General features: G+C 44.5%; 1 protein-coding gene across 1 annotated transcript; it reads right to left on the reverse strand.

The window, feature by feature from the left end:
* Nucleotides 1-6,112: 6,112 nt before the first annotated feature.
* LOC123058971 (peroxidase 2-like) lies at nt 6,113-7,150 on the reverse strand. Its single transcript, XM_044481635.1, has one exon. It carries the CDS (start codon nt 7,082-7,084, stop codon nt 6,113-6,115), a length of 972 nt encoding a protein of 323 aa, XP_044337570.1. The 5' UTR covers nt 7,085-7,150.
* Between the last annotated feature and the right edge of the window lie 5,674 nt (nt 7,151-12,824).

Genomic DNA, 12,824 nt, shown 5'->3' on the forward strand with positions numbered 1-12,824 from the left:
TTTCCTTTGCAGCGCGTTAGGGTGTGTTTGGTAGCATTGCCAACCTAGCATGGTTGTTCCCCTCTGATACATGATCAGTGTAGACATGCTGAGTGCACACATTTGCTGTTGTTTGGTTGCGGTGTATGTGCTGGGACATGCTAAGCTCAGACTCTGTTTGGCAGCTTGCATTTGTTTAGACATGTCAGTTGGTACTGTAGCAACCGGTATTTTCAAATAAGTGAACAAAGCATTTAAAAAAATGTGAACAATTTTTTGAAACATGAAAAAACAACATTTTTGAAAATGTATACATTTTTTAAAATTCTATTTTTTTTTTTTGAAAGTTTAATCTTTTTATTTTTTAAAAAAATTGGAACTTTTTTTGAAAATCTTACCAAAATTTGGAAATCAGAACATTTTTTGAAAATTTTAACATATTTTGAAAATCTGGAGATTTTTCAAAAATTTGAAAAACTTTTGGTATTCTGAAGATTAAATTATTTTTTAGAAATTCTGAACATTTTCTGAAACACGTTGTGGCTCGCTTTGCTCATGCATGCTGACCAGTGAACGGCTGTTGGGGTGTTCTCTCTTCGTGCATGCTAAGAGCGTATTTGGGCTGAGCTCGTGCATGTCAAGGAGACCCATGCAGGCTACCAAACATCCAAAAGTGGTCGAGGAGGAAACTCTTGAGCTCATATACTCTCCATGCACTCTACCAAACACACCCTATGTGCCATATAGCAGTTGTCCATGTGCTCTACTACTGAAGGAGGGGTAGGGAGGCGGGCTAGGGTTTGAGAGGAGGAGGGGGGGGGGGCGACGAAGGCAGGGAGCGGCGGCCGTGGCGGGTCCTGATCTTAAAGGACGCGCGAGCTGTGTTGCGCTCGGAGTCCTGGTCTCGATCGTGCGTTTGCGTGCCTCTCGTGATGTGTGGCCCTCCCCCAAACCCAACCCAATCCAATTGGCGGTAGCACGATTTTGACTTTCTTTTGAAGCATGTATGGAAGGCCCAGGTTCGTGTTTTTTTTGAGTTACATACGCGTCTAGTATTGCTAGTAGTATTTGCTTGGGCCGTTTTTCTCCCTAAGAAAAAAGAGTCATTTGTTCATGTGAATCACCCCTCGATTTTTTTGTTCATGTGGATCATAATTGTCTACTGATAGGTTTTAAGATACAATCTCAAGATCCCCCCTCGGTCTCTTTGACGTGCTCATAGGTAGTGGGGGAGCTACAAAAGAGAAGTTGGGCGGGCCGGAGAGCACAAAATAAGCCAAGACATTCGACCATCGTGGTGGGCAGTTGCCGGACACTGAGCTCCTCTGCTGAGTGCTTTTATCGAGGAACTACAGAACGAATGTTTCAGTGAGGCTGTTGCGTTCCTGCTCTGCATGTACGCATCCCATTGAGCCTTGCTGAAGCTCCGCCAGTGTTCATAGGGGTAAGGATGCATGCGCGCGGTCATAAAGATATGTGTATGTACGTGTTCGTAAGTGTCTGCGTCTGTATTGTGTTTCTCAAAGAAAAAAGATTAGCTTATGCAAGTCTTGGCTGCTCCTCGGCCTCACTGCTCCTACTGTGACTAATCACATTTGGAACACCCGGTTGGCTTCAACATCAACAACTGGCCCACCATTGCCCTTGCCATCTTGTAAAAAATCTGGGACTCTTGCAATGCCCATGTTTTCTGCAATGAGCACCTCTCTGCGTTCGGCACTCTTAGAAACATCATTTCAGACTATTCTCTTTGGATTTTTCGGGTTTAGGGACCATGTTAGTATAGAGGCCACTATGTATTGGCGCCTTTATCTCTCCTCTCGTTGTGTAAACTTATGTAATTAACACTGCCTACCTGCTCTTTGAGTAATGCATTCATGAGGGGATCCTCCCCCACCAAGTGATCACTCAATGAAAAAAGATTTCCTAGCGTGCAGGCCGCGGTGAAAAGAATTATTGTTCAACAAAGAATACACGTTCTCTACCGCAATGGTACATGTTATGTCATTCAAGCCATCCTGATGTGAGAGTGCCACACGGATTAGAATTCTTCCACACAATCTTGAACGTATTGTGTACTTTTTGTCCAAACAAACAAAAACTCAAAATGTTAGAAGAATAGTGAGGGTGACCATTTGAAATCTTATTAATATGTGTCTAGGGCACTACATTTTGATCATAAGAGATGTAGTTGACCTTCAAACTTTTTAACTAGTCAATTAGTTGATTAATGTGTGTTTGGAAATAGCACTGATCTATCTTGGATGATGGCGGGGCCATGTATCTAAGGAGTTGATATATGTGTTTGTTTCATGATCTTGTATCAAAGGGAGCTAGGAACTGTAAAGATAAGAAGGGAGCATAACTTGGGGGTATTGCGCATGTGTAAGGAGAGCATTGAGTGAAGGAAGGGTGTGGGACATGTTTAGAGTGAAAGAAGGGTGTGGGACATCTTGAGTTGGAGGAATAGGCAATATATAGTTGCTCAATTAATCGGTGTGTTAAAAGAATTAACCCCTTAGTTGTTCGATTAGATGTTCGTTTGTTGTTGTTTGCTTTGGGTGCCTCTTCTCATGTTCATCTGCGAACGGTAGATAGTCGTGTCTCCAGTATTAGCCGGTGGTGTTGAGTCAATTCTCAGTACATGTCAGGACGCTTGTCTCGTGGATTTGGTTTCTTCCCCTAGATCACATCGCCCATGATGGGTGATATATAACTAACATCAACGAGGAAGTTTCCTCCACAAATCCTTGAAAATGCCATTCTCTTTGTTGCTCATGCCCGTGTTCAAGGTTCTGACTTTGTAATTGTTTTTGTGGGGGCCTCGATACTATAATCTTGTGGGTGACTTTTTGTCCGTCATCTTCAGAAATTATTCTTGGGTGCATCATTCAACAAATGATTATAATAAGTCAAGTGTCAACTTATTATACTAGATTATAGCATGAGAGTTAAATACAAACCCCAGATCTTAAGGCAATGATTAGAATTTGTTGTAATTATTCTTAGTATTTATGGATGCATGCTAAGGCTTTAATCCCATGTATATGTGAGCCAATGTCTTTACAACATATAAGCTTAGGCTCTACCCACATGAGAAAAATCAAGCAATAAAAAAAATCAATGCAAATACTTATTGAGTCACTTGTTGCACTCATTTACTTTCATTTGATTCTTCTTTATATATTTGCAACCATCCAAACACAGAATTGTCACTTTGGCTTTTTGAGTGATTTGTTTTGTGTTCGACACTCTACTTATCAAACACGCCCACCCCCTACCTTCTACACTATGCCTGTTAAATGTAGTGGCAAGCCACCATATCCCTTTTGCACACTCTCCAATGCGTCGACAATAAACTGAATGGTTTCAAAGCACAGTGAATATGTGTATCAAAAACACACATATACATGCAGTAGGTTAGCGGGGGCTAGCTATCTTTTACGACTAGGGCTAGCTACTAGATAGAATATGAATCAAAACAATGATTTACACAAGCATCATGAGTTCACAAGTCGTAATAGCAATCTCGTTTATCAATAGGGTTTTATACCCACCCTCCAATAGTTGGTTCTAATCTCCCAACCTCTTCCTGTCAGAGGGCTTATGTTCCCCATTTCAATCATCGAGGTAGCGGAATTCTTGAAGAAGTCATTGTCGCTATTGGGGAACATGTGAACAATTGGTGTGAGGGTCACCGCAACAGTGAGGTTAGATGGCATTATCTGGTCCAGAGGGAATGGGGCGCGGCCGCACAAGAGTTTGTCATAGTACTTGATGCCAAAGATGTTGTGTCAAGGTTCACCGACATTGTTTGCCCTACATGCCGCCGCAGTTCCGCTGAGTGAGCCGGGACTGCACCCACCCAATCGTGTGGGTTCCTTGGAGGGCGACGAGGTTAGTGTCATTGGGGTCCAAGTTTCTGAACTACTCCTATGGCGTCTCCAGAGAGTCCTCGAGCCAGCTCAACGGAGACTGGGGTGACCACGGCTTGGATGTTGGCGCAAGACACAATGCCAGGGGAATGCATTCTCTAGCGTGCGTTTGGTGATATCGGCCACCTCAATGCCAAGGGAATGCATGGACCTGCTTTTCAATTTTGATCATCAAGAGGTCTTTGACCAACCAATGCAAGCCATCAAAGCCCTTGACAAAGTATTCATGGAAGTCGAGACATATGATTCGCATGTCGACGAGGCAGGCGTTCTGGATAATGCATCGACAATGTCATGCACGCCAGGGCACTAGTCATCATAGAAGGATGAGCTCAAGTCGGCATGGACACTGCCATGACTATGAGTTCCGTGACACGGCGCTAGGACTAGTGTTGCCATGAGCAGGATGTTGTCATGAGAAGCTAACAACACAAGAGGAAGCGGCCATGTGCACCACTACACATTGAAAACGAGGGTAGGGAGGCGGTGCACAGGCCCATGCACACACGCCACAGGCAAGAAGGAGGGGATGTGGGCCCACGTGGCTCCCCTCTAGCCCTCCTTTGGCTGGTGTGTTGTCTCCAATGTTATTCATTAATGTATTTTTCTTTTATTTTTCAGAGTCCGGAAAATCCTGAAGGACTACTACACATTTAGAAGGATGGTAGGGAGGCGGTGCATGGGCCCATGCACACACACCACAGGCCAGAAGGAGGGGGTGTGGGCCAACGTGGCTCCTCTAGGGGCGTACTTTGGCACTTGTGTTGTCTCCAACGTTATTCATTACTGTAATTTTTTTTATTTTTCAGAGTCCGGAAAATCTTGAAATCGGAGACACAAAAACTTGCCTCCTTCCTGTCAATTTGTTAATAGGTTATTCCAAATCTTTACCTAATAATAAAGTAAATTGGGTTTATTTCGTCCGCCATGGCATTTTTTTAGAAAAGTCCCTCTATTTCAGAGAATTCAACCCGCAGTCCTGTTTTAAGTTAATACGAATCGTTATTTTCATATTTTACACAAAAGTCCCTATCTTTTCTTAAAATCAACCCGCCGTCCGGATTTAAGTCACACCCGAACTGTTATTTTATATTTTTTGAAACCCCCCCCTGATGTTTTAGGTAATTCATCCGTGAATCATATTTAAGTCAAACAAATGCTTTTTAAAACCATCCATATCTTTTAAACCGTTACTCCGATTTAAACATGTTATATATGAAATTTGATTAAAAAAATATGTAGAATATGAATATGAGATTATTTTTACCTGTTAAGTATTTTTAAATATCATTTCGGAATATATTTGAGTCAAACCAAATGATTTTTTTCTTTAAACTGTAACTTCGATTTTAACATATTATATATGAAATTTTATTAGAAAAATATGTGCAATCTAAATATGATGTTAATTTTACCTTTTAAATATCTTTAAAATATTGTTATGGAAGCAAACTTATAATTTATAGCGCAAGATTCGGATTTTTTTTATACCGGCGGCGATCCGAACTGCAAATAAACACCCCACTATAACCATATACGGAAAAAAACATCGATAACTACACATGCATACCTTTGAAAAATGTCTCAGGGGAAAACAACAGATTTCCCATCGCGAGAGTGAGAGAAAGCGAGCGAGAGAGAGAGGGAGAGAGAGAGAGGGAGAGGGTGGAGAGAGAGGAAGAGAGAGACGCCTTAGGATTAACCATATTCAACACATGTTTTTTGTTATTTTGTGTGAACATCGAGGGCAACGCCGGCGAGAGTGAGAAGGAGGATAAGCGGCAACACAAATATGATGCCTCACAAAAATAAAGGAGATGGACCTATTATGGTCTTGAGTGATGGTTGTTGAGTTAAGAGCGTGTGTTATGTTTTCTCTCCCGTTGCAACGCACGGGCTCTTTTGCTAGTAGATATAAAACCATGAAAATTTTGATAAGGCAATGTCATAAATTCAAAATACATAGATATATAGTCCCATGACATGCCATTTTGTAGCAGTGGTAAAGCGATATGAATATGTTTATCGAAGACAAGTCATTTGATAATACAAATATTGGTTTGTGAAAATCACATACTGAACATTTACACTTGTATCCAAAACAAAATAATAAGGGAACACTTTACAGTTGGAATGAATTAAAAGAATGACTTACACAAAGACAACGAGTTCACAACTCATAACATCAATCTCATTCGTCAATAGGGTTTTCTGTTCACCCTCCTACAGTTGTTCCTAATCTCCCCGGCCCTTCCGGTCAACGGGCTTATGTTCCCCATTTTGACCATCGAGGCCGCGAAATTCTTGAAGAAGTCCTTCTCGCTTCCGGAGAACCTGCGAACGATCCGTGCGGTGGTCGCGGCGGCAACGGGATCAGACAACATTACCTGGTCGGAAGGGAGAGGGGCGCGGCCACGCAAGAGGTTGCCGTAATACTTGTTGTCGAAGACGTCAGGGGTGACTGTGTCGAGATTCACGAGCGTCTCGTCGTCCTGCCCGGCGCTGCAGTTCCGCTGCGTGAACTGGCATTGCGCCCGCCCAAAGGTGTGTGCTCCTTGGAAGGCGACAAGGTCGGTGTCGTCGAGGCCCAAGTTTTTGAACTTCTCCTGGAGCGTCTCCAGAGAGTCGAAGGGGCTCGGGAGATTGTTGGCGCTCTCGATGTTGGTGGTCGTGCCATCACGGCGGCCCAGCGGCACACTCCAGCGCGGCCCTCCAGCCAGCTCGACGGAAATCTCGGAGGCGAGGGCAAGGATGTCGGCGCAAGACACGATGCCGGGGCATGCGTTCTCCAGTGCACGCTTGATGTCGTCGACCACCTTGAACCCGCGTGCTGACCTGTCATTGGCAGGGACCTCCTTCTCGGTCATGATCGCCGGGAGGTCGTTGTCCAACAAAAGCGAGCCGTCACAGCCCTGAACAAAGCAATCGTGGAAGTGAAGGCGGATGAGGCTGGCCGGGATGCGCGCGTCGGCGACGCGGGCTTTCTGGATGACGCGCCGGACAATGTCGCCCGCTCCGGGGCACGAGTCGTCGTAGAAGGACGAGCTTAACCTGGCACCGGCATCGGCACCTGCATGACCGTGGGCTCCAAGGCTCAGCGCTAGGACCAGTGCTGCCGTGAGCAAGAGGCTGCAGCGAGCAGCTAACGGGAAGCGAGAGGAAGCCGCCATGTGCACCACTGCACGTTCAGAAGGAGAAAGCTAGAATTAATTTGCAAGCTAGCTGCTAGAAGGGAATGAAGGAATATCGCAGCGATGGATGTGAGTGAAACCAGAACGGTATGGAAGCTATATATAGTCTCTCCATTTTGCTTGATGTTGAACTTCTTGGTAGGATTTCATGGACGCGTGTTTGACATGTTCCACATGCCGTTGTCAACTTGAGTATTAGCGCTGCCGTACGTCGCCTATGGCCTACCGCAGCTTTCCATTGCTGCACGAGGCTGCTCATATTATTTTACTACTGTATATGATTAGCGCCAACAAATTGGAAGATGTCGTTCTGATCTAAGAGAAGAAGTCCTCCGCATGAAATATTGTGCTGTACTCCAGCCGTTCCATAATATAATACCTTATTATATCTGATGATTTGGGTCGGAAAAGGTTTAATTTTCCTTATTCAATGTGATATGTGGACGACTTTGTATGTAGTTGCCACTTGCCAGGAATGGGCCGATAAATTAAGACCGGATCAGCCACAACGTGTAATCCTTACATTTCTTCTATCCTTCTCCCATTTCTTTATTTTCTTTATACAATGAGAGACGTTTTGCTTCTATTTGTATACACGGGAAGTCTTCAACAAGCAACGCTTTTGGTTTAGAATACTACTAGCCATTCCGCGGAAAGTCTTTTAAGATTTGTAGAAGGTGGGAAAAGGAAGCATGTGCGCATTTTGTGACTAATTATTTCTGTAGAAAGTCTCCTTTGACTTTGAGTGGTGTGTGTTAAATATAAAAAAAGTTTGAAGAGTAAAATGTAAAAGAAATTGTGTTCTATATCAATTCCACACTTACTATTTGAAACCCTGATACCCCGTCAGAGAGTGTTCGGTTTGTCCACAAAGTGCATTCAATTTTTCTCATAATACTTTCAAATTTTTACCACATCCTATCAGGGTCATATAATGACACCATGCCAAGTTTCATCCTTTTCTAAAATCAACTGCATGTTATTTTGAACCAAGGAGTGTTTTTTCTTTTTAATGGTCAGAAAATCAATTAATGCTTTAAGAATAGCAAATCAACCCAGAATAGCCCCAAATTTGATCATGAGACTTTTCACTATGTATAACAAAAATAGAAAAAGTTTGAATGCGAAATTTGTTAAAAAAATGAGTTCTCTATGAAGTCCTAGGCTTCTGTTCGTAACCCTGGTACTTTGTCTCAAAGTGTTCAGTTTGTATACAGGGTGCATCAATTTTTTTCCGTAAGGGCATCTCCAACACCGATCCTCAAAACGTCTGCATACGTTCGGACCGCGCTGTCTGGATGTGTTCTGCTATCCAACACAGGCCTGTAACTGTCTGCCGAGCGGTCCACCCATGTTCTCTCCCGCAAAACAGAGACAAACGTGTGTGTGTGTGTGTGTGTGGGGGGGGGGGGGGCTGGGGGGGGGCTTTGCGGGCGTCCGGACCGCTGCCACGCCCACGTCTGACCACCCTGGCCCACCCAAATCCCCTCCCTGACCGCACGCGCTTCCCACCGAGAACGGCCAGCGCCGCTGCAGAGCGTCAGTGTTGCATTCATGCCCGACCAGAGCAGATACAACCTCTCACTAGCATCGGCATCAAGGCGGCATGCCGGCCGAGACATCGCCATTTGCGCCTCTTCCCGGTGCAGGCAACTGTTCCATGTTCAAACGACATGACGGCCATCTGTCCATCCATCTATTGCCCACATTAATGACACGCAGTTGTCGAGGCGGCTACTCCGACACCACATGTTCGTCCCTCTATCGCCCACGATTGCTATACAAACTAATGCCTTGGTCATAGCCGCTGTCATCCGCCTCCGATCCCTTTCTCCTCTCTGCACCACTCCCACCATTGCTTTGTTGCGCTCCAATGCTCTGTTGGACGGGCTAACGGCGAAGCAGAAGGAGCTGTCGGCTGGCTGGTCGGTAGACAGCCGAAGGACGATCCCAATGAATAACATGGGCAGTGATGAGTCGGTGCCACGCTCCTCGTCGACGCCACCATCGTCGAGGCATGTGCCCACTACATGGACATGGTGCGGGACAAGCTGGAGGAGCAATTCCGGGAGGCACATGCCGACATCGCCTACGACCCCTAGCTCCTCCAAGAGCACCAACAACCGGAGGAGAAGCTCGCCGCTGCTAGGGCCATCGCGCCGGACACGAACCTAGCGGAGCAGGCAGCGCTGCTTGAGTCCTACCACTCCGCCCATGAGATCTGCCTCGCCCACTGGTGGTACTTCTAGCATAAAAAGGAACTGGAGACCACCTACAAGGAGTTCGACGAGGCGGCGGACGAGGTGTGGGGAAAGACCAACGAAGAGGCGGAGGATATCTTCGGCTCCGCCAACGCCATGCCCCTGCGCCCCGACCACGAAGCAGACACGTCCGCGGGCACCGCCGTCCACGAGGAAGAGTAGAGCACGGTAGGTCGCCGTTGCTTGGGTCCCAAGAAGGCCAACACTCCTTCCCTCCCATTTTAGCCAAGCTTGGTGGGCTCAACATTGTCGGCCAATTAGCCGCTTGGTGGCAATGTAGAAGCAGACAACTTCACTTCCCGTGGCTCTGAAGGTGGAAGTTGCGGAGGCGTAGCTTGAGAGCGATGGGGAAAAACTCGAGGCGAAGCTTTAGTTCTCAGGGATCATGGCCGGACACGGGGAACGGGCGCCGGCGATCATAGATTACATAAATTAATTATACCTCCAGTGTTGGACGAGCACCGCTTTTAGTTGATGTGTGTCCAAAATATAATGAAATCCTACATATTTATATGAAATCCGACCATGTATGAACCAAATTTGCCTGGTTAGTTCGAAATGTTGTCCTAATGTATGCGGGAAGCGTTGGATGGCCACCCCCGCATCCATGTCCGCGGACTGATCCACCCTACCTGCGGGTGGATGCGGGAGGAAATTTACGGGTTGTCGTTGGAGATGCCCTAAGACTCTCACATTTTTACTACACCCTATGAGGGTCATATGATGACATCATAACAAGTTTCATCCTTTCTTGAGATTGTTTGTATATTATTTTGAACCACAGAGTGTTTTTCCATTTCAATAGTCAGAAAATCAATTAATATTCTAAAAATAGTTAATCAAACCAGAATAGTCCCCAATTTGATCAAGAGACTTTTGACAATGCATATTAAACAAAGAAAAAGTTTAAACATGAAATGATGTAAATACATTGAGTTCTCTGTGGCAACTTTGATACTTCGTTTGAGAGTGTTCACTTTGTACACGAAGTGCATTAAGTTTTTCCCTCTCAGTTTTTTATCACATTCTATAGAGATCATATAATGAAACCATGCCGAGTTTCATTCTTTCAGAGCTCACTTGCATCTCTTATTAAATAGAAGAGCATTTTGCTCATTTTAGTGGCTACAAATTATTTTAATGCTTTAAAATAACAAACAAGACCAATATAGTCCCAAATTTGGGCATGACGGGTAGTAAGAAGTTACTTTAAACCCCACAAATAAATGGGAACCAAAATTTAACACTAAACTAAAAAACCCTATGATTACTACAAATGTAGGAAATATTTGCTCTCGGGGCACCCTAGATTGCCCACCACTGTTAATATGCATGACTAGCAGGCCCTCGATGCCACGTGTCGCTACTAAATCTGGGTGTGCATAAGCCTTCGCGGTTCTTGAACATTTCCATTCAAATGCCTAGCCGCCGGACAACGTCGTTGCCTCCAAAGCCCGCACCCATCACCGAATGGGTCGTCGGTACGTAAGCCACCCCGCCCTTTCCCCTCGCTCATCGACCTTTATCTCTCTAGATGCACAAAACGCGCCGCCGTCAGGGGTAGCGTGTCCAGGCCCATAGCGGTTGCTCACCGCGCCTCCCGAACTGCCCTTGCTAACGAAGAAGAAGTCGTCTGCCACCGCGATCGTTGGGTCCTTGCTCTCCACCCGTTCATGGGCACTGCACGTGTTCGTTTATCACATTAGATGTTCACACGTTTTACTTTTGGAACCCAGAAGGCCGATGTTTAATTTCCTCACCTTTAGATGTGGGGTCGTCGATGCATAAGTCTTGGCGAGGGTTAGGGTCGAAAGCTCGCAGGGACATTTTTGTTACAAGTCGAGTTTAGGGTTCACAGAAATGTTTCTTTTACAAACAAATCAGGTTTGTGTGTGCTCATGTATGTATTGGTTCGTTTAGCAAAGTACGTATATTATTACCTTAATTGACCCCTTTTGATTAAATAGCATATGTATTCAAAAGTTTTCCATTTTTTTAAATTTATAGGTATTCAAGAATGAGTGCCGGCGTTTTGGTGAAACGTTGATTAATATCAGTTTCATCAATTTTCTGACACTCAATTTGTTCAATTTTCAGCAAAGCTCATGCTGATTTTTCCCTTTGATATTTAACCCGTTTAAGCCGCCAGCCTCTTCGCTTTGGTGATGAGCTGAGATGTTCTCAAATGTTAATCTGATAAACTAGTATGTCAAATATTTACTATAGGGGTGCACTTGCAAAGTCATGTTTGACCTTTTCTTGATTGGTGTTTGTGACAATGATTGTATAGAGGCAAAAACTTAGAAATTATGTCATTCTAAGACACATGCGAATGATGATTTTTGATAATGTTTGTTGGGATAAAATGAGTCATGCGCATAATAGGATGATGCGCCGAATCTGCAAATCTGACTGCACAAACAACTTGTTATGTGGAGTGACTTTTGGCTCTACTTGGAGGAGGGATCCAAGAAATCAGTGGTAACAATTTTATTTTTTTTAGTTTCTTTACCATTAATTATTTACTGCATTTTCTCTATTGTTGTATAGTGTATCCCATGCAACGTTAGGGTGGAGTTCAATGATGCAACAGGTGACATTGTGCTCTTTAAAGATGACACGGAGCGGTCACTCAAAGTTCAAGGCCATAAAGAACAGGAAAGGACCCTCATATGCCGTCGTGTATGCGAGAACTTCATTTCAAAGAATGAGCTCATCGAGAGAGTATATATGCTTTTTCTTGAAAGAAGTCCCCAGATTAAGGATAATCTATATCAGCGACCCTTCTCAGGATGATCCATTATATTCTGCATATTTCTCGCAAAGAATGAATATACTCACTAAGGATGAGACCAACAATGTCTGTGGTAACCCCTCCCACTCACTTAGGACTACATGAATACCTTTTGTGCACCGTTTGACTAAGACAAACATTGTCACACACGTCATGGTATATTTTTTTAGTATTATTTTTTGTGTGCACTATATGGCGATGCCTAATATTTTGTGCTAGTGTGCTCTTTTTGCTTTTAATTTAGGGAATCTTAGAAATTACCTTCTTTTAGAATACAGTACAGACGCAGACGCTCATATATACGCGTGCGCACTCACCCCTATGAACACACACAATCACACCCTACCCTTATGAGCACCTCCGAGAGACTGAGCGGGCATAACATCTTGAGATTGACGAAGTCACCGCAGGCGCCTCGTAGTCAACAGGAACATCTCTTCCCATTAAACACGTATCGCTGGAAATTCTGAAATAAATCCAAAATAATGTGACAGGATTTAAACCCTGATGGGTTGGGATACTATTGTCCTCCTACCTATGAAGGTGATTTCTGTTTTGAACATCCCAGTGATAGGCCCTGCTGGAGTATGCCTTGGAGAAGGACCCATCAACATCGTTGAGTACAAGACGGAGAAAGACGGGCACATATCCTTTAGTGAGGTCG

The sequence above is a fragment of the Triticum aestivum genome, chromosome 3A (genome assembly GCF_018294505.1).
Source record: "Triticum aestivum cultivar Chinese Spring chromosome 3A, IWGSC CS RefSeq v2.1, whole genome shotgun sequence".
NCBI classification, from domain to species: Eukaryota; Viridiplantae; Streptophyta; class Magnoliopsida; order Poales; family Poaceae; genus Triticum; species Triticum aestivum.